This window comes from Phodopus roborovskii, unplaced genomic scaffold (assembly GCF_943737965.1).
Source record: "Phodopus roborovskii unplaced genomic scaffold, PHOROB, whole genome shotgun sequence".
Lineage (NCBI taxonomy): Eukaryota > Metazoa > Chordata > Mammalia > Rodentia > Cricetidae > Phodopus > Phodopus roborovskii.
Window position 1 is genome coordinate 2,979,721 of NW_026126540.1, and position 20,838 is coordinate 3,000,558.

Consider the following 20,838-nt stretch of genomic DNA (forward strand, 5'->3'; position numbering starts at 1 on the left):
TGTTAGTTTCAGTCCGTCTCTCTAAGTAAATTCTCTCACCCGTACTCTCGAGGTGAAAGGACTTGTTGTTCCCTTCCCATTCCATAAGTGCCGGTGTCACCAAAAGGTCTGGGAGCTTAAAGAGATGGCGAAGAGAGGGAGAGGAGGGCTCAGCTGTGAGAAGGACGCTGCATTTTGGGATCCCTAGCTGCTCAAGTCGGGCCATCCACTAGGAGTTCTGCACAGGCACACCTCTTGGTCTCTAATCAGGCGCTAACAGGAAGGGGACAGGAACGACCCCACCCAGTCCACCTTACCCTTTTCACATCCGCAGCTTACAAAAAGCCCGCTACCACGTGAACCGCCGTTCACGTGAGCAGGGAGGTGCGTGACCTGCGGGAGTTACGTGAGTGCGCGCGGTCACGTGAGCGCCCGCCGTGTCTCTGCAGCCCTGCCTTTGCTTCCTGCTCGGTTCCGAGCTTCAGGCCGATGGAGCAGGAGGAGGATGAGGAGGCGCGGGCGCTGCTTGGGAACCTCCCCGAGGGGGACAGCTCAGTCCGGGGCGCCCGGCGCGCTCTGCCCGCGCTCTGCGACCCCAGCCACCTGGCGCACCGGCTCGTGGTGCTGTTGCTGATGTGCCTTCTTGGCTTCGGTGAGTCGGGGAGGACTACGGAGATTGATGGAGGGATTCCTGGGTTTGTGTCCCCAGTTCCGATCTGCTTCCCGGGCTTGGGACCCTCTCTATCCAATTGTGGAGAGCGAGGCCCGGACACCGAGCTGGTGACTTTTGTTCCTGCTAAGTCCCAGAGTGCAGCAGCTCCTCCCTGGGGACGCAGATGAGAAGGAATCTCAGATACTTCCCTAGAGCACTGTGCTCAGGAGACTTCTGAGCATCTACTAAAATACTTTCTTCTCCCTTCCCCAGGCGACACTCCTTCCTCCTCTCCCCTCCCTCGTGCTTTTCTTGGCGTTCCTTTAAACCTTGTACCTGCTTTGCAACACTGAGCCTTGCTGGCAGCCTAACAGTAGGCGTCTTTTCTTACTCATTCTGTGTGAAGCAGTCCTGTGGGACCACCCTTGTTTGGAAGAGCTTGGCTTCCCTTTAGAAATCTGATCTTCGGAAAGCAGTTTCTTGAGATTCTTTTAAAACATCTTCTCCTACTGTGTTACAGTTTTAAATTTACGGCGCAACTGTTCCAATTCGTAAATACCGGCTTGGAAAGGATACTTTAGGCTTTAGTTTCCTTGCAATTAGTACACACTGTTGACTGTTTTTTTTTTTTGGAAAGATGGAATCTACTCATTTGCTTTAAAACGTGGTTGTGAGCTGGGCATGGTGGTGTACTTCTTTAATCCCAGTACTGGGAGGCAGAGACGGTGAATCTCTATAAAGAGGACAGCCCGGGCTAAAGAGTGAGATCTTGTCCCAACCAACCAACCAACCAACCAACCAACCAACCAACCAACCAACCAACCAACCAACCAACCAACCATGGTATTGAATCTGTTGTTAGAGGCTAAATCAGGAACCAGAAATTCTAGGTTTAGAATCAATAACCAAGAAACAGACAAATCACTTGAAGAAACTGCCCCTCCTCATGCTGACGGTTTATTTTTGGTAGGTAGATGGCTAAACGTTTGGGTTTGAGAAGCCAGAGCCCTGCTCTCTAGTCACCTTGCCTCCTTTGAACTGGTGGCTTTGTGTATCTGCAGAGTCAGGGCGGTAACAGGCAGTGTTTTCGCGGGGCCTCAAGCCTGTGTGTTACCTTTGAGATACATCTCCAGGTCATGCATGAAAGCTCTCTCCCCACTCCTGTCTCTGACACCTCAAGGAACATTGTGGTATTTTCATTTGATCCGTTAGCCGTTGTGTTTCTCTTGTTTCTAGCATCGTATTCACTTAGTATTTTGTTTGGAGGGATCAGAATTTCAAATACTGGTTTGGTTCAAATAGTTGAAGTTAATTCTGCTCTCAAGAACAGTGATGACAGGTAACATGCAACTGTGGAGAATGTAGATCTTTTAGTGTTGATGGCTTTAAATAAGGACAATGAAGCTGTTTCCTGAAGGTATTAATAATACAGCAATAAGCACAAAAAGCGTGAAGAAAACAAAATGTTAAAAGCAGTCACTGTTGACTTAATTACTGGTATTTGCTGGGTATGCATATTGCTAAATAGTGGAAGTTCTTTTGGATGGTAGATAAAGGAAGTGGTCTAAAAAAACGTTTCCGTGGTGTCAGCAATAGTGTAAACCTTAAACACTCTGGAGCAGTTACTAATTACGAGTTGTAACTGGAAACTCTTGAAACGTGTGTTCTTTCTTCCCTAGGTAGCTATTTTTGCTATGACAGTCCTGCTGCCCTTCAGACTCAGGTTAAACGGGTGAGTTGATTTTCCACATTCTTGTGTGTCTTTGATTTGGAGCACTGACATATAGATGCTGAGCTACCATGAGTTCTCAGGGTACCCCATCTGAAATGTCCACTTTCTATTCTAGAGTTGCCGGCAAACCTATAGCTACAGACTTTTTGAGATCAAATTTGTTTCCCCAAAGAACTCATGAATGATTTATATGACAGATAGTTTTATTCTTTAGGTAGATAATTGTGAACTCTGTTTACAGTGTTGCTAAAAATACTAGTTTTTGTTGAGATTTTATACTCCTGTTGCCTACTCCTTTGGATAAGTGATTTGTGGAATGGCTTTGGCCTTCTTAGATAAGTTCTTTTGTTATTTACTTCTATAAATGTGGATACTGTTTGCTGAGTATTGTTCCTATCAGCATTCTTAATCTGGTTTTGAGTTGTAAAATTTATTTGATATTTGTTGTTTCTTGGGCATTTAGATCATTATTTTGTGCATTTTCTTTTTTAATCCACTGAGCAGAGGGTAAGTTCACAGGTTGTCCTTCTGTGTTCTAGTAGGAGTAAAATGGAATAGGGTCTGTAAGACTAGGCAAAGATGATTCTTTTCTGTGTGGAAGGAGTCCATAATGCAGGCAGAAATAATGATATAAGGATGTAGGAGATAGAAACAGGCTAAGTTGGCTCCCATACCAGTGACTGGTGTTGGAGTCCTTGAGGCCCGAATAGTATTTAGAATTAAGACATTCCCATGTGTGACAGTTCTTGTGAGTTCAAGGACTGTAGCTTCCATGAAAGTCTTAAGAAACTTATCCTGTACAGACATAGAGCTTTAACCACTTTTTGTTTTAATTTGCTAATTGCTAAACCCATTTGGAAAAAAAGTTTTGTTTTCTTCCCATATAGGACATGCAAGTGAATACTACGAAATTCATGCTGCTGTATTCCTGGTATTCTTGGCCTAATGTAATTTTGTGTTTCTTGGGTGGCTTTTTGATAGACCGAATATTTGGAATACGGTAAGCTTGCAGAAAAATTAACTGTGGGCAAATTTAACTGGTAATTAGAAGAATGTAGGAATGAGGTGAAGTTTTTCTTTGAAGAACTAAATAGACTTGTGAATTGACTGATGGTGGACATGAGGACTTTTTTTGTCTCTAGGCTAAATCTTTGAGGCTTGGTTGATCAGTTAGGGTCAGGCATAGGAAATGCTGCAGATGGAGTAAGGTCATCAGTTTCTGGAGATTAATTTGGGTCAGATGAACCAGGTGTGAGTCCCTCTCAATGCCACTCGGTCAAGTCCCTACTGTCCTAAGCTTGTTTCCTTATTGCTAAGTAGGGTAACAAGTCCTACCTTACAAGCATCCACAGGGATTAAATGGGAGTTGGAGATGTAAAGGTATTGATATATCCCCCAGCTCTGGTAAGATTTACGACTTCCCCCTCACTAACATTAAAATACAGTGTGGCATATAATAAGTATTTGTATTTGGTAATTATCTTTATGATGGGTTACTATAATGTTGAAAATATAAGCATGTAGCTGTCTGTATGATTTTAAAATTTCTATGTTTCCTTATTCAAAATGAATTATATTTTTTGATTCACTGGATGTAAAAACATTTTTGACTGCAAAAAAAAAGTCTTCCCTGTCTATTTCTGCTGTTCTTTGGCCCTTGAAGTTTTTGTGGCCATGCACATTAGATGCTGAAGAGGAATAGTCCTGTGAGCATTGCCTTACATCTTTCTCACTGGCTGTGTTGTGAGTGAAGACAACATAGCTGGGCCCTCCTTCAGAAGGCAGAGTGATGCTGCTCACATGGATTCAAACGTGTCTGGGGGATGAGCATTGCAAGCACGCATGTGTGCTTCAGTTTGGGGGTTTGTTTTTAAGAATCTTAAATAGTTAAGTATGAAGGAAGTGTTAAATATATTTTGCTGGGTTCCAAGCAATAGAATTAGCTGAGTTTCAGGGAAACTGATTCCACTTATTTGGAGGAGCAACTTGCTTATTCTCCAGCCCGGATTGTGTAGGTTTTAAGGGGTGATAATGATATAAATGAACCTATGCCATTGCTGAACCTTTGGAATCCTGTCAGAAATTAGTGTTTGGTTTAGGAAAGTTAGAACATTCATTTTTTGGGAATGCAGAGTGGGCAAAGAACACCCAAACAGATGATTAGTATAGGGCTTTGGGATTGCCAACAGCAATATGAAGAAATGCCATTTTCTCTCTCACACAGATGGGGCACAGTTATTTTTAGCTGCTTTGTTTGCATTGGACAGGTAAGAAAGGTTGAATTATTTATTCCTTGACAGTGGCTTTGAAGTCTTATTTATTTCCCCTAGCAAAAGTACGTTTAATGAATGATCAACTTGATTAATCAGATTCGTGAATGGCCATGTGTTATAATTTATTTTAAGCCTTGAATTACATGCTTATTTGTTGTTGTGATTTTCAGAAGCCACTTAGGAGGGAGAAGGCTTTATTCTGGCTAGCAGTTTGAGGGGAAGGCTTCTTAGCGGGGGAATAAAATTCTGGCCTCTTAGCAGGGGAATGAAATTCTGGCCTCTTAGCGGGGGAATGAAATTCTGGCCAGTAGTTTGAGGGGAAGACATGTTGGCGGGGGAATGAAGCCACTGGTCACACAGTGTCAGCAGTCAGGAAACAGAAAGTGAGGGAGCTTGTTTTCTCCTTTCCAGCTCTTAGAACGGAGCCATTCGGGTGGGTATCTGTGTGTGTGTGGGGGTTAATGTAACCCAGAAGATCCCCCACAGCCATGCTGGAAGCTTGTCTTCTGGTGATTATTCCTCCTGCTAAATGCATGAGTATTAATATTTTAATTTCTAAGATTTACTAGTGTAGGCTAGTAAAGTTATTGTGAGAATGAGGATTTGTCATGCTACTTATTCCTTTCAAATACACTGAATTTATTTTTCTATTACTGTTTACAGGTTATTTTTGCTCTGGGTGGAATATTTAATGCTTTTTGGCTCATGGAGCTCGGGAGGTTTGTGTTTGGGTAAGTTATACCATAATTTCATGTTATCTTAACATGTTTATTAAGGATATTTTTGATGAAGCCAGGGCCTTTCATATTCCAACCTATCCACTGACCCAGACTACTAGTCTTTCCTTAAGGATTTAAAAGAAATACATCATTATCTCATGTGAGGTGTTTACTGCTCTAAAGACAGATGGTGGGGTCTGAGAGAATGGAGCCTATAAATGGGCAGACTAAAGTGTCATGCAGTAGTCAACTTTATTCAGAGCATCAGACAATTTGTTCTCTGAGGGTTAAGAGGAGTTACATGAGTGAGTAAAGTGAACAATCAGAAGGACAAGCTTCAAATGGCTGACAAGCTGCATGTGGCCAAAACATGTTTTTCCATAGAGATGTATAAGCAGCGGTAGCCAGTTGTAATGAAGTAAGCTCACTCCTATCTGCCATACCTGAGAGGGAATGAGAGCACATTCCAAGAACATTTTTGTGCTTTTGAAGAAACTGAGGTCACAAGACTCTTGTCTTGTTTTCTTGGAGTTTTCTTACAAGCTCTCAGAATTCTTCTTTCATGACTCCACTCTTGGACCAAGTTCTGACAATGAGGAATTATTTCAAATCTTTGTTGGAATGTGGCCTATTACATAAGTGTGCTTCTTAGTTACTTGTTTTAACTAAGATGTGTTTTGCATGACCATGGTTAACTGTAGAGTTGGATATAATAAGCTTTTTCAGAAATGATTCTTTTCCTGGGTTTTTAAAACTTCACAATAGTGAAGACTGATTTAAATCTCATCCACAAACATATGGGCCACCAGTTTCTAGGCTGGTTACTCTGGACATCTTTCTCTTCCTTAGTGAGTGGAGTGTGTATCTTTCTGCTCACTGTTCAGATGTCTTGAAGTAGCACAGTATCTCTAGGTTAACTGCCCCATCCCTGATCCGAGTCAAGACGTGGGCTTCCTACCTCCTACCTTGAGGGATACAGTTGACAGAATGAAGTCTTTTTTCAGAGGCACCAACGGCATGTGGATAGATGTGGTATATCCCTGAAGGGAATAAAATGTATGTAAGAACATGAAAGGGATTCTGGAACAAAAATGTGGTTAAAAATGGCCACATGGATGAAGTGGGAGAATGTAGAAAGAAGTGTGGAAACTGATTTGTAGATAAGAAGGAGGAAACCTTTGGACTGAGACATAGCTATGGCAGGACTTATTTTTAGGATGTGGAGGACACAAAGCTTTGAAATGGGTCTCAATGGGTAGTGGTAAATATATGGAACAAAGTGAAAGAACATTAGAACCCAAGAAGTAGAAGAATGCTGACAATGCAAGAGCTTTGCATATTGGCCTGAAAAGTGAGATTTCATGTTTACAAAATGTGAATGAAAGACACTCTCCTGTATCAGTGTTTTGTGTGGACAGATGGTGTAGAGGCTGGGTTCCTTTCATTGCTTGTCATGATTGCTAACTTACCTTGTCAAATCACTCCAACACATCCCAATAGAAAATAGTAATTGTATTTTGTTTACAGTTTGAGGCAATGTAGAGTATGTGGATAGGTTGTCTGTGTCCTGATGTCTGGGATCTCTGCTGCTGAGATTCATTGGAGGCTGGAATCATCTGGAAGCTTGCTGTTTTGCATGTTGGATACTTGGAATAGGTGCTTTGAAGAGCAAGTTTATTTTCAATTGTATGGCTTGCTTTCCTGTAGCATGGGGGTTGTTACCTTTTATACAAAGTAACTTAGGACTGCAGCTGTGAGTGTTGCACTGAAGTGGCAGATGCCATCTTTGGGATGTTTATGGCTATCAGTATTCACATTGTCTGAAGCACTCAAGCTTTCCTCCATTCAAGAGGAGGCAGAAATCCTACTTCTTTTGTGGGGGAATGTCAAAATTGCTAAGTGGGATTTCTTTCAAAGCTTTAACCTTTCTTCTCCCATATTTAGGATTGGGGGAGAGTCCTTAGCAGTTGCCCAGAACACATATGCTGTGAGTTGGTTTAAAGGCAAAGAATTAAACCTGGTGTTTGGACTCCAACTCAGCATGGCCAGAATTGTAAGTATGGTGACAGATCTAGTGGGGCCCAATAGGAAGCAAATTACTTCTTTAAAGTCTTAGAAAGAAGTATGCCAGGACACTCTTGGATGTGAAGAAGTAGGCATTGGTTTTCATATATCACTTTCAAAAATAACGTGTGTGTGTGTGTGTGTGTGTGTGTGTGTGTGTGTGTGTGTGTGTGTGTGTGTGTAGGTGCCTCTGCATGCAGATTTCAGAAGAGGGCAGTGGATGTCACTCTCTGTCACACTCTATCACTCTCTGCCTGTCCATTTGAGGCAGTTTCTCATTCAGGGTGGAAGCCACCAAGCTCCTGTCTCCTGTTTCCTCAGAGCTGTGTTATTAGGCATGCAGGAGACACTGGCTTGTTACATGGGTGCTGTAATCCGAACGCTTGTCTCTCTGGTTGCACAGCAAGCACTCTAACCATGGAGCTACTTCTTTAGCCTCTGTTTTTATGTATTTCTTTAGGACTTAAAATGACATTTATTTTGTGTGTTTTATTGCTGTGAAGAGACACCATGACCATGGCAACTCTTCTAAAGGAAAACATTTTAGTGGGACTAGCTTACAGTTTCAGAGGTTTAGTCCATCATCATCATGGACTTGGCAGCATTCAGGCAGATGTGGTGCTGGAGAAAGGGCTGAGAGTTCTACATCTTGATCTACAGGCAGTGGAAAGAGTCTGTGTCCCACACTAGGAGTAGCTAGTAGCTTGAGCATAGGAGACCTCAAAGCCGCCCCCACAGTGACACACTTCTTCCAGCAAGGCCAACATACTCCAGCAAGGCCACACCTCTTAATAATGACACTCTTTCACATGGGCCAAACACTCAAACACATGAGTCTGGGGGCCATATCTATTCAAACCACCACACTTTGTCTTCCATAAAGCATTCACAAGTAGTGCGAGACAGCAAAGTGATCATTAGTTCAAAGAGTCTGAATAGCTAGGCTAATTTCTCACCATTTTGTCCTCAAAAGTCTCTACAGCCATCCATCCAGGTTCTATTTGTCTATGTGCACATTTCATTCTGTGGGGAGTAGCCTATTCTCCATTAGTTAACTTTTTCTTCCTTTCTTCTTACTATGGAGGCCTGGCTAGCCTGGAACAGCTCAAGCTGGCCTTGAACTCACTGCTTGCTGCTGCCTTTGGAGTGCTGGGTGTAAAGGCATGTGCCACCACAAACTTTTGAAGCTCAGATTCACACAGATGAAACCTTTTCCCATCGAGGACTTACCCTGACTGTCCCCAGTGTTCTGCCTTCAGCATTAATTTTTACTTTGTTTGCCAAGCTCTAAAACATCAGTGGCTCTTCAGTTCTTGATCAGAGATGTTTATTTCTCGTGGTCATCTAACCCATTTGGCAGGAGATTTCATCTGCCTCGCCATGATGCTCACACTCCACTGGACTCAGCTCTGTCTGCTAGTATTCTCGGTGTTGAGAACTAGAAGTGATGTTGGTGTTTCATATTGTGTCTTAGGGGAGGGTACCCAGGAGACAAGCCTTCAATTTGCTGAATGCATCCTGTAAGGTAGTTAGGTATTCTAAGAATCCCATCCCATCCATGGTTGGGGAGTTGAGTATTCTTTTGTAATCTGTTACTTTTAGGTTTACTATTTCAGCAAGCACTAAGTCAGGTGCCATGACAGCAGCATCCCTGCCTTTGAGGAGTGTCTGACTGAGTCTGTTAGGAAGTTTGCTTTATTTCGCAGTGGAGCAATGGTACTTCCTTGAGATTCAGGCCCCTTTCATGTCTCCTGCCTTTCTGTCAGATTCCCCTGTCCATCTCCTCATGGTTGTAAAGATGGGGGGCAATGTTTGATCAGTATTCACAGCTCTCAAGGTCTGACCTAGTTTTGCAGTTTTGAATTGCATTGCCTTGCTTCTGAGTTTGTGTCGCTTGTCTGGCCTTTCTCTTGGATTCTCCATTTACACAGGCAATCACCTATTCAGTGTTTTCCCATGGCTGTCTCTGTCTAGGCTTTTCTCCTCAATTCCTGATTCACACGCTCAACTGAACTTACCCATTACCTAATTCTTCATATTCTTCCCACCATTCCTCAGACCAGCTCTTATTAGAAGTTTCTCCTCCTTAGCAAGGGCAACTCTCTTCATGTGGTGCCTCCTGAGTCCCACCTCTTCCCTTTTTGTTAGCCAATCCTATTGGCTGTATCAACAAAACATGGATATTCCAAGCATATCTTACCATACTTCCAGCAGCCTGACCTCATAGTCATCTTTCTTGTTTTGGCCTATTGCTAGAGGGTGACTACTGCCACCTTGTTTGTGCCTCTGTGGTCCAATTAAAAGACAATAGCCAGGTCAGTCAGCCAGAGTTGCTTTTTAAGACCGTACAGTAAGGCTTACCCAGGGTCACAAGTCCTCTCACCTCCAGCCCCCCCCCCCCGTCTTAATTACTTTTCAATTGCTGTAACAACATCATGACCATGACAAAGGCAATTTATAAATGAAAGCGTTTAATTGGGCTTAGGTTTTAAGTGGGGTTATGAATTAGAGCCCATGATGATAGATAAAAAGCATGTTTTCAGGTACGGTGGAAAGCTCACATCTTGATCTGAACGTAGGAGGAAAAGAAAGCACTCCAGAAATGACACAAGTCTTATGAAGCCTCATAGCACACTCAAATCAGGGTTCTCTAGAATATATATAGAGTGAATCTCTATCTAGAGAGAAAGAATTTATTAGAATAACTTACAGGCTGTGGTACAGCTAATCCAACAGTGGCTCTATATGAACAGAAAGTGCAAGTATCCAGTAGTTATTCAGTACACGAGGCTGGATGTCTCAGCAGGTCTTTAGTATATGCTGGAATCTCTAATGCCAGTGAAGGATTAACTTGAAAACAAAGAGTGAGCAAGCAGGCAAAGAGCAAAAGTTTCCTTCTTCCATGTCCTTATATAGACTTCCAGCAGAAGTTGTCGTGTAGGTTAGAGATGGGTCTTCCGCCTCCAAAGATCTGGATTAAAGGTGTGTCTTCCCACCTCAGTGTAATACACATTATCCTGGATTCTGGTTACACTGTACTAAGATACTGTAAGTGAGTAAGCAAACCCTCCCCCAAGAGTGTTAATAATTGAGAAACCTGTTGTTTTATGCTTCCCTAGGGAAGCACAGTGAATATGAACCTCATGGGATGGCTGTATACTAGGATTGAAGCTTTGCTGGGTTCAGCTGGCCACATGACCCTGGGAGTGACACTCATGATTGGTGAGTGAACCCCTGCGTCTCAGGTTTTGTCCTTTGAAGGCCCACCACAGGAGATGCTGTGCCAAGAAGAAAGAGCTCTAGTCTCGATGCCAGACTTCTCTGTTTGTGGGTTTTGATTTTGCCTCCATAGTTCTTTTGACTGTGTAGAAATAGACAATGCTATACCTTGTTTACTCTAATTTCCACCTCTGAAGGAGGATCGGAGTTTCCCTTGTGTACCTCAGTGCTCTTATTTGTATATTGTATGTTCAGAGACTGTGTGTGAAGTGAGGGCAGCCAGAGAGTGTATCCAGGTGAGCTCATGTCATAGACAGCAGGAGAGAGACTGGGGCCCTTTTGCTCTGGCTCAGCCAGGACACTGAAGAGATGTGGCTGCTTTCAGACTGTGAGGCGGGGTCCCAGCTATCACTGGCTTCTCCAGTGGCTTATGGAGCAGTAGGGTGAAGGCTTAGACGTGCTTATCTTTTACTGTTTGTAATTGCTTGATGGGCACAGTTAAAGAGGGTAGCAGAGGGATGATGCTAATGGGAATCCTATCTCAAGACTACCTTCTCCCAGGCCCTCCTCAAATGCTTTGTCCGAGTTAAAATACTGTCGGGTGCTCTTCAGCGTTCCATGTAGTTTTCTCCACATGCAGAATTTTAAAGAATTTCAGAGGTAGAAAAGCACTTGCCATCATCAAATCAAAGCCTTTCATTTTATCCATGAGGAGTGAGCCTTAGAGAGTCCAAGTTTGTGTTCAGAACCATCACCTGGACAGTGGCAGCAGCAGAACCCATGGCCTCTGCTGTCTGTGGATTGGAATGTACATAGTGTCCTGGTCAGATAAAAATCCCTCCCCGTCTCTTTCTTTCTGTGATGTATGTGTGTGTCCACATTGTTCTGTGCACATATACATACACATGAGGTGAACATGTTTCATACATGCAGAGGCCAGAGGTCAATGTTAGGTGTTTCCACAATCACTCTCCACCTTTGGAGACAAGGTCTCTCACTGAAATTCAAGCTCGCTGCTCCAGTTGAGGCTGGCCTGGCTGGCCAGTGAGCTCTGAGGGTCGGCCTTTCTTCACCTCCCCATAGAGAGCCATCTGCTCTGCCCAGTCTCTACAAGAAGAGACTGTTTTGTTCCAGTATTTATTTTCCCTCTAATTCCAATCTTCTGTTGAGAAGTAACTGTGATAAAAGTGACCTCTGCTTGCTGGGCGTCTGCCATTCTGTTCCTCTTCTGTGTATGTTTGACACTGGGAGGCTTTTGTTAGCCCTGACTCTCGATGACTTTCCTCGGTAGCCCTACTGCTGCTTTCCCCAGCCCTTGGGCTCTTCTCAAATCTCTCTCCTTTATTTAGGGGGTGTGACGTGCATTCTTTCACTAATCTGTGCCTTGGTCCTTGCTTATTTGGATCGGAGAGCAGAGAAAATCCTTCATAAAGAACAAGGAAAAACAGGTATGCCAGCGTGACAGAAGAGGGGGACATAGGGACTCTTTAAAGATAATTTACAGTAGCATAAACACATACCGAATGTTTATTTTATATTTCCAGATTCATTTCTGCTTATCTAAATTTTTGTATGTATTCCTCTGTTTCTGACAGAATGTACATTCTTGATTTTGCTTTGTATATTAGTGAATTGATTTTAGTTCCCATAGAAAGGAACAACTGTAATTTCTGTTTTATTTCTTTGTGTTTTTGGTTTTTTGTTTTTTTGTTTCCTCCTATTACTAGGTGAGTTATCTTGGAGATGTTATTTGTGGAATTTTCTAGAAAAGAATTTTAATTATGTGAATAAAAATGATGAATATAGAAGAAAGATCCTTAGGTTTCATGAAATTATGCGTCTTCCCTTTCTCCAGGTGAAGTCATTAAGCTGACTGACATAAAGCACTTCTCTTTGCCCCTGTGGCTGGTCTTCATCATCTGTGTCTGTTACTATGTAGCAGTATTCCCTTTCATTGGGCTGGGCAAGTGAGTATTCTCCTCTTCCACCTGTAAGTTACAATGAGAGCCAAGTCACATCAATGTGTGGGTACTTTATGTAGTTAATTTTGCTACTCTGGACACAGTGTGTATTTAGACTAATTATGTTCTGGGACACAGTGGGTATTGACAGCTCTAGGTTCAGCATGGTTTTAATACTTTCATTATTCTCTTGAAGAAATACTTCAAAATTTTCTTTCTGTTCTTGGATCAGGAGACTGCTTACTATGAGTGGAAGCTGTGCATTGGCTTGTGTCCACTTCAGGCTAGTTCTTCCAGACTTAGATCGAGGCAGGTTCTTGCTTGCTTTGTCACATTTCGCCTCATTCTTTGGCTGCCACAGTGTGGGAGTGCAAATGTGTTTTGTCGTCTTTACAATCTTTAAAACAACATAGTCAGTATGTGACAAGAAGTCCATTTATTACATAGTAAAGGAGTTCTGCTTTTAATTTGGTGTTCTGAAAATGTGTGGACCAATCCTAGTGTAGTCAGGGAGATAGTTCCATGAGTACTTGGGATGCAGCAGATTATTTAAGAAATAAAGGTGGAAAAATATTATCTGGAAAGAAAAGCTTATTAGACATTAGAGTTTTTTTTTTTTTTTTTAAACTTGTCTTTATTTCTTGAAAACAAAGTAGTTCTTCCTAATGTACACACTTTCCTTTTTAATTTTAGAGTTTTCTTCATAGAGAAATTTGGATTTTCTTCCCAGTCAGCAAGTGCAATTAACAGGTATTTGGTGTAATTCTTGTTGCATGTGATATATGGGGTGTTCATAAACATAGCCCATGCATGAAAGGCCACAAATAATGTGTGACCACAGCCCCTCAACAATGCACACTCCTCAACCCCAGGGGCCTGGCTTCGAATTAAAGGGGGGGGGGACCAAGAAACAAAGAATTTTCAGATTGATTTTTATATTTCTATTTTAGAAAAGTGGTAAATTAAAAGAGTTAGGCTTGCTAAATCTGGTAGTTTCGGAGAAGCCGTGCTACATTCTACTAACGTGTTATACTTTCTGGGCAGCGTTGTATATGTCATATCAGCTCCCATGTCTCCAGTGTTTGGACTCCTGGTGGATAAAACTGGAAAGAATGTCATCTGGGTCCTGTGTGCAGTAGCTGCCACCCTCATATCTCATATGATGCTGGCCTTCACCTTTTGGAACCCCTGGATTGCTATGGTAATGTTTAGGGAGGATGCTTGTGGCTTCAGGGAGAATCTCAAGGCCAGCAAACCCAGCTGGCAGTGCCGAGGGGATAGAGACTGGATGTTAATTTTGACAAAGTAAACATTGTTTTTAAAAGAGGAATCATCAATTTATTAATGTATAAGGATTGTTTTCCATTCAACTTATTTAGTAAGGAAGCTTCAAATTTAAAGTAGAATTTGAAATAAAATAGTCTCGTGACTGGAAAGCTATTTACTTCCATTTATTTCCCCTAGCTTCATTAAAATAAGTCATTTCATTGAAAGTAACCAGTCCTTTGGCCCAGTAGCCATTCTTTTGTCTTCGACTCTCAGTAGGGTTTAAACCGTGGCAGTAAGTCTGTGAAGTTTTTGCTGTCTTCATTGTGTGAGTTTTCAGAGTGTGGGCTGAAGTGCTGTGTCTCTTACCCGTTCATAGAGGAGCATCTTGAGCACAGGTCTTACGGCCTTGGTGGAAAGTTCCACAGAAGTCTTCCTGTAGGGACATCCAAATGTCAGGGGTAGGTGTGCTGCTGTAGAGGCTTTGCACAGAGACATCTTACGCTGTGATGCTTGGGGACTGCTTCCTTATCTGTAACTGTGCCAGCAGTGTAAATTTTCCTTGCTGGTGTTGGGTGTCAGCATTGTTTTTATATTTACCAGTCTGATGGGTACATGTAATACTTAATTTAAATTCAAATTTTACTTTTTCTTTCTTTCCTCCCCCTCCTCCTCCTCCTTAAAAATTGAGGCACACTTTTGCTATACACAGCTAGAATGAATTCCAAATTTGCTGTGTAGGCTAGACTGGCTTTGCACTCACAGTTCTACATCTGCAGGCATGCTGCCACCATGTTAGGCAGGTTCCCTTATTTTTAATTGTCACATAGTGTCTGACAAGTGGTGGTGAAGGCGGGTGGTTCCCTGCTCTGCTTTTCAGTTCAGAATTGGTCCTGGAGAGGCAGCAGTAGAATAATGCCGTCACTCTGCTGCCTTGATTACTTCATCTGTAATTAAGGAAGATCAGGTAAATGCCATGAGTGACACGTGGGTAAGAACTTGTTTTGCAAATTATCCCTGCTCTTGACGGCACAGTGGGCCCAGACAGTTTACATTGCTGGTGAAAATGGTTAAAGCAATGAAGGGCATTGAGTCCCAAGCATTTAAAATTTTAGTCTAATTACAGTAAGACATTTACATTTTGGTTTAGCTAGTATGTCACTTTCACTAGTCCTTATCAGGGAAATTCACCTGCACCTGATGTATACTGTACCCCTCTGCCTTCCTGTCTAGTGTCTCCTGGGACTCTCCTACTCTTTGCTTGCCTGTGCATTGTGGCCAATGGTGGCATTTGTAGTTCCAGAGCACCAGCTGGGAACTGCATATGGATTGTAAGTATTGCGTTTTTACTACATATTGCCTTTTGCTGTGTCAGTTATAATGCCCCACATGTCCTAATTTTAGTTATGCTCAGAGTTCTGGGACAACTGTGAACCTGCAGATGGCTAGAAACATAAGTTAATACATTTAAGCAACTGTCATGGTGTGTCTGGTCACTGTCTCTAATTGTGATTTGAGGAAAACAACTCAATGAAGGAGTGTTTTAGTTCCTGGTTTTAGATAGTTCTACCCATAATTCTTGGCTCCATTGATTGTGGACTTATGGTGAGGCAGGTTTGATCTAGGTAGCCAGGAAGCAGACACACACACACACACACACACACACACACACACACACACACACACACACACACACACACACACACACACACACACACACACACACACACCCCTACCTACCTACCTATATACCTGCTCTGAGGCCTTTCTTCTTTTCCTCTTGTATTACTCAGGGTTCTCTAGAGTAACAGAATTCATAGGATGTATCTTTATATATAGAAAGATATTTATTGGAATGAATTACAGGCTGTAGTCCAGCTAATCCAACAATGGCTGTCTATGAGCGGGAAGTCCAAGAATCCAATAGTTGTTTAGTCCAAGAGGCTGGATATCTCAGCTAGTCTTCAGTATATTCTAGAATCCAGAAGATACAGTTTCTAATGTCAGCAAAGGAATAGACTTGCTTCAGAGCTGAGACCAAGCAGGCAAAGAGCAAAGCTTCCTTCTTCCATGTCCTCATATAGGCTTCCAGCAGAAGGTGTGACACAGATTAGAGGTGGGTCTTCCCACCTCAAGATCTGGATAAAAGGTGTGTCTTCACTCAAAGATCATGATTAGAAGTGATTCTTCCCATTTCAAATTAAGCAAAAACCCCTCATGGTGTACTCTTCAAATGTTTGGATTTAGTTACTTCTAGATATGGTCAAGTTGACAACCAAGAATATCCATCACACTACCCTTTTTTTCTCTTCAGGCCTCTATCCTCTAGGTTTTTCCCACTGAAGTCATTCCTCTACGTGTGACCCACAGACACACCTAGAAGAGTGCTTTCCTGTTAGGTGCTTCTTAGTTCAGTCAAAGGTAGTGTAGCTACACTTGGCCACCCAGCAAGGAGTAAGCTAGCATCCTCAGGAGGCAGTTGTAGACATGTCCATTCCTGTCCATCAGAACACTTTTCAGTGAGAGGGTGACTCCAGCCCCAAAGGCAAAGTGGGGGTGGGGGTGGTGGCTGCTCCTGTGGCCGCTGTGCAGGTAGCTCTCCCTTTCATTCATCATGTAGGCATTCTGTACTTCACTTGCCTCGGAGCCTATGGTCTACTAGAAAGAGTCTGGGATAAAACCCAAAATCTGCTGGATGTGGTAGTGCACACCTTTAATCCTAGCACTCTGGAGTCAGAGCCAGGTAGATCTTCTTGAGTTTGGGGTAGGCTTGATCTACAAAGTGAATTCCAGGCCATCCAAAGCTGCATAGTTTCCTTGTCTCAGAAAAGCAAAGTCTGTCCATGTGCCCCTGATTGAAACTCTTTAACACCAGTAGTGTGTGGCTAACGATGCTAATATTGATAGTGATGCTGGCCTGTGTATGAAGACTTTTGAGAACCATGTGTTATCTTATCCTGAAACCCTAGCATGCAGTCCATTCAGAACCTCGGGCTGGCCGTCATTTCCATCCTTGCTGGCATGATACTGGATTCTTGGGGATACTTGCTTCTGGAGGTTTTCTTCATTGCCTGTGTTTCTTGTGAGTATGCCGTGTGGCAGCATTTGATTTCTTATAATATAGAGTAAAATGTTCATATAGGTTTTGCCATTTCATTTAAAATAAGATAAACAGCGTGCCCCAGCAAGTAAGGGCAGCAAGCCAAGTCTGCCTCGTAGTCTCTGAACTGGCTCTGGGTGAGAAGTTAAGGGTGAAGTTTTTTTTTTTTTTTTTTTTTTTATTTTTTATTAATTCTTTGAGAATTTCACTGTACTTTGATCATTTTCACCCCCTTACTTGCCCTCGTAAGTCCTCTATACTCACCTCCATATTTCCAAGCTCTTGCAACTTCCTGTCCACTGTTTTTCTTTTTTAAAATTGGTTAATGGGTTTAAGAATCTTTAAAAAATTTTTTTTTATTCATTTTACATACCAACCACAGTTCCCCCTCTCTCCCCTCCTCCTGCTCCCCGCTACCCCCTCCCCAATCAGAAAGAGTAAGGCCTCCCATGTGGAGTCAACAAAGCCTGGAACATTCACTTGAGGCAGGACCAAGCCCCCCTCTCCCCTCCTGGGCTATACAACCCTCCAGGCTGTACAAGGCATGCCACCATATGGAATGGGCTCCAAAAAGCCAGCTCATGCAACAGGGATAGATCCTGGTCCCCCCGCCAGGAGTCTCACAAACAGACCAGGCTGCAAAGGGCCTAAGGCGAAGTTTTGATTTGTTCTTTTATAAAGGCACATGGTATCCGCAGATGAGAAATCCCTGGGAGCTACTTCTGTGACTTCTGTGTAATGACAAACTGTCCAGAAGCTGCCAGGAGTACTGGGATGAGAAGGGAGGAAGGAGGAGGTGTGTGTGTGTGTGTGTGTGGGGGGGGGGGGCTGTGCTGTCTCCCTCTCTCCTGTAGGGTGTTAGCTGGTCTCTGGTCCTGTCATTGCAGGTCGTGTGTGTGTGTGTGTGTGTGTGTGTGTGTGTGTGTGTGTGTGTGTCTGTGTCTGTGTCTGTGTCTGTGTCTGTGTCTATATTGTATCGGCTCCCTTCCTCCCTGCTCTGGAGTGTCAGCCCTGTCATTCCTGAGCCAAGAAGCAGTGATTCCCTGTAGGGAAAACACTGTAGCATTTGAGAGCTTTCCGAAACAAAAAACGTATAAAGTTTTTTAAATGTCAATTATCTTATGGTTCCTCTTGCTGTGAAGTGACACCATGATCATGGATACTCTTATAAAGGAAAACCTTTATAAAAGGGGCTGGCTTACAGAAGCATGGCCATATGCTGGCAGACATGGTGGTAAAGAAGGAGCTGAGAGTTTTACTATTGATCCCCAGGCAACAGGAAGTGAACTGTCCCACACTGGGCATAGCTTGTGTATATGAGACCTCAAAGCCTGTCTGGGAGTGATAAACTTCCTCCAACAAGGCCAAACACACTCCAACAAGGCCACACCTTCTAATAGTGCCACTCCTTGTGGGCCAAGCTTTCAAACACAGGAGTCTGTGGAGGCCATTCCTATTCAAACCAGTGTACCAACAAGGAAACATTTGGCTTGCGTGTTAATTTTGATTACAGAGTAGGTGTCACTTACAAGTGTGCCTTGTGTTTTTCAGTGTCACTTTTAGCTGTGGTCTGTCTGTATTTGGTGAATCGTGCCCGAGGTAAGCAGCTCTCACGTCTTCATCTCTAGTGGGTCTTCTTTATTTTATTTAGTTTAGTGTTTTATTTAGTTTGTGTTAGTGATTTCCATGTTAATATTCACACATTCTGAACCTTGATTTCCATCAAAATTGATGTTATGCTTCCTCATCCCTAATAAGATGAGTGTTTCATAATATAAAATCTCTAAACCCCATATAGTCTCATCTCAGGTGTATATTAGCAAAACCCCTAAACCCCATATAGTCTCATTTCTAAAAACTAAAAAGCAAATAAAATTTCACTTCAAGGTTGAACATATTTGGTTTAGAAGTAGAAATAGCAATTTTTTACTAGTAGATGCTAATATGCATTTGTTAAATTTTTTAATAATAATTTGATGTAGTTTTTATTAATCTTTCTAATTGCTTGTCCCTAAAGGGCATTCTATACTTAAGAGACTATAACACAATAAATTTAGATTTCTTTTAATCTTTCTTAATTTTCAGTTATACTGACATTTAACAGTGTTTCAGTTGAAAAAAAAACCTGAAGCAACGCATAACTCCAAACAAATATACAAAGCTAAAGTTAAAGTGTGATTATATGTTTTTCTTTCATAACTTTTTATGCAAATGTCTATATATATGTATATATATATATATATATATATATATATGTTTAAATTTTGCTTAAAATGAGTATTCATTTATATTTTAGGTGGGAATCTAAATTATTCTGCGAAACAAAGGGAAGAATTAAAGCTTTCTCATACCGAGTGAGTACTAAAAGGGAGATAGTTGTATCTTGAAAGTTTTAACTATGAGTACTTTATTTCAAGTTAGGTTTGGACTTTAAAGATATTTGTTGTTTTCATGATTTTTAAGGGCTAACAGGTTTGGAAATAACACCACAAAATTGTTCCTAATTTCAGAAAATTTAAGATGACCATGTAGGCTGAAATGCAAGAATGAAAGAAGGGGGCTTGTTGTCTTCTGTGCAGTGCAGGCTGTAGGACTTGAGTTTAGTGGAGCAAGGCCTTGCCCCATGTCCTGTGCTGCTCTGTACCCGCCTGCCTGTTCTTTCATTCTGTCTTTTTAAAAGTAGTTAAGGTAACTTTTCATTCTGCCCCATGTCCTACTTTGATTCTGTTGCTGGGATACAATGCTCTGGCCAAAAACAGCTTGGGGAGGAAACTGTTTATTCTAGGTACAATCTCCTCCATCATTGAGAGGGGCTGGGCAGGGGCCCGAGGCAGAATGCTGCCTGTGGCGTCCTTCTCACTGGCTTGTGCTCACCTGCCTTACTTGTATAGCTCAAGGTGATGCTGTCCACAGTGCACTGGACTGCATCAGTTAACAATCAAGACAGTAGCCCACAGGTGTGCCCACAGGCCAGCCTGATCTAGGCAGCTCTTCAGTTTATTTAAACAGTGTATTACATTCTGTCCTTGGTGACTCTAGGCTATGTCCAGTTAACACCCTAATATCAGTATGCTGTTTGCTTTTTTTCAGAGTCCTTCATAACAGATTAAAGACTGTAGTATGGGGTTGTTAGTATTTTATACTTATAAACATGATGGTTATAAGATAAACATTCTATCTTCTGTTATTTCTAAAGATTTTAGCCATCAAACTTATGATTTGAAGATTTATTTGTAAATATGCATATCATCTGACATTAAGTGTTGTGACTTAAATAGGTTGAAGTGTGGTATAACAGCCTGTGTGTTTTAAAGCAGGGTGGTGCTCTTGTTTTTCATGTTAAAAAATTGGAAATGAAAGGTTACAGAGCTGGCTCAGTGATTAAAAGTGTATACTGTCCTTACAGAGTCCCAGGGGTCAGTCCCTAGCACCCATGTTGATCTCGCCAGCTCCAGGGAACCCAGGGTCCACTTATGCTGGCACCTGAACTCTTGTGCACCCCCACCCCAATAAAAATGATAATGTTTACATTGTATATCTTAAAAAGTTACAGTTTTCATTTTGAAAATCACATGGAGCTTCACCCTCCTCCACACTTTTGGTAATTTCTTGCATTATGTTTTGCAGGTAATTGAGAATGGTCAGCATGCACCACTGATTGGAAACCTTCATGAAGATTTTCTTTCTTTTAACAAAAGAGTCATTTAGAAAAATAATAGTGTAGAAAATATACTTATATTTCAAATACGCCTACTGAAAGTGTTCATGCAGACTATTTTAACCTGTGGTTTTTGTAACATGTGTCACTACAGAATTCTAATCAACAGTGATCAGTGTAGAAAATTGGTCTGGAACACTCATTGAGCTTTAAGA

General features: G+C 42.1%; 1 protein-coding gene across 1 annotated transcript; it reads left to right on the plus strand.

Moving 5' to 3' along the window:
• The first annotated feature begins 480 nt into the window (after positions 1–480).
• Positions 481–19,323, plus strand: Mfsd1 (major facilitator superfamily domain containing 1). Its single transcript, XM_051199281.1, has 15 exons — positions 481–631; positions 2,311–2,363; positions 3,251–3,363; positions 4,588–4,630; positions 5,300–5,367; positions 7,300–7,408; positions 10,539–10,641; positions 11,988–12,086; positions 12,494–12,605; positions 13,293–13,349; positions 13,644–13,800; positions 15,099–15,196; positions 16,835–16,947; positions 18,517–18,564; positions 19,262–19,323. Exons 1-15 carry the CDS (start codon positions 613–615, stop codon positions 19,321–19,323), a joined length of 1,254 nt encoding a protein of 417 aa, XP_051055238.1. The 5' UTR covers positions 481–612.
• The last annotated feature ends 1,515 nt before the right edge of the window (positions 19,324–20,838 follow it).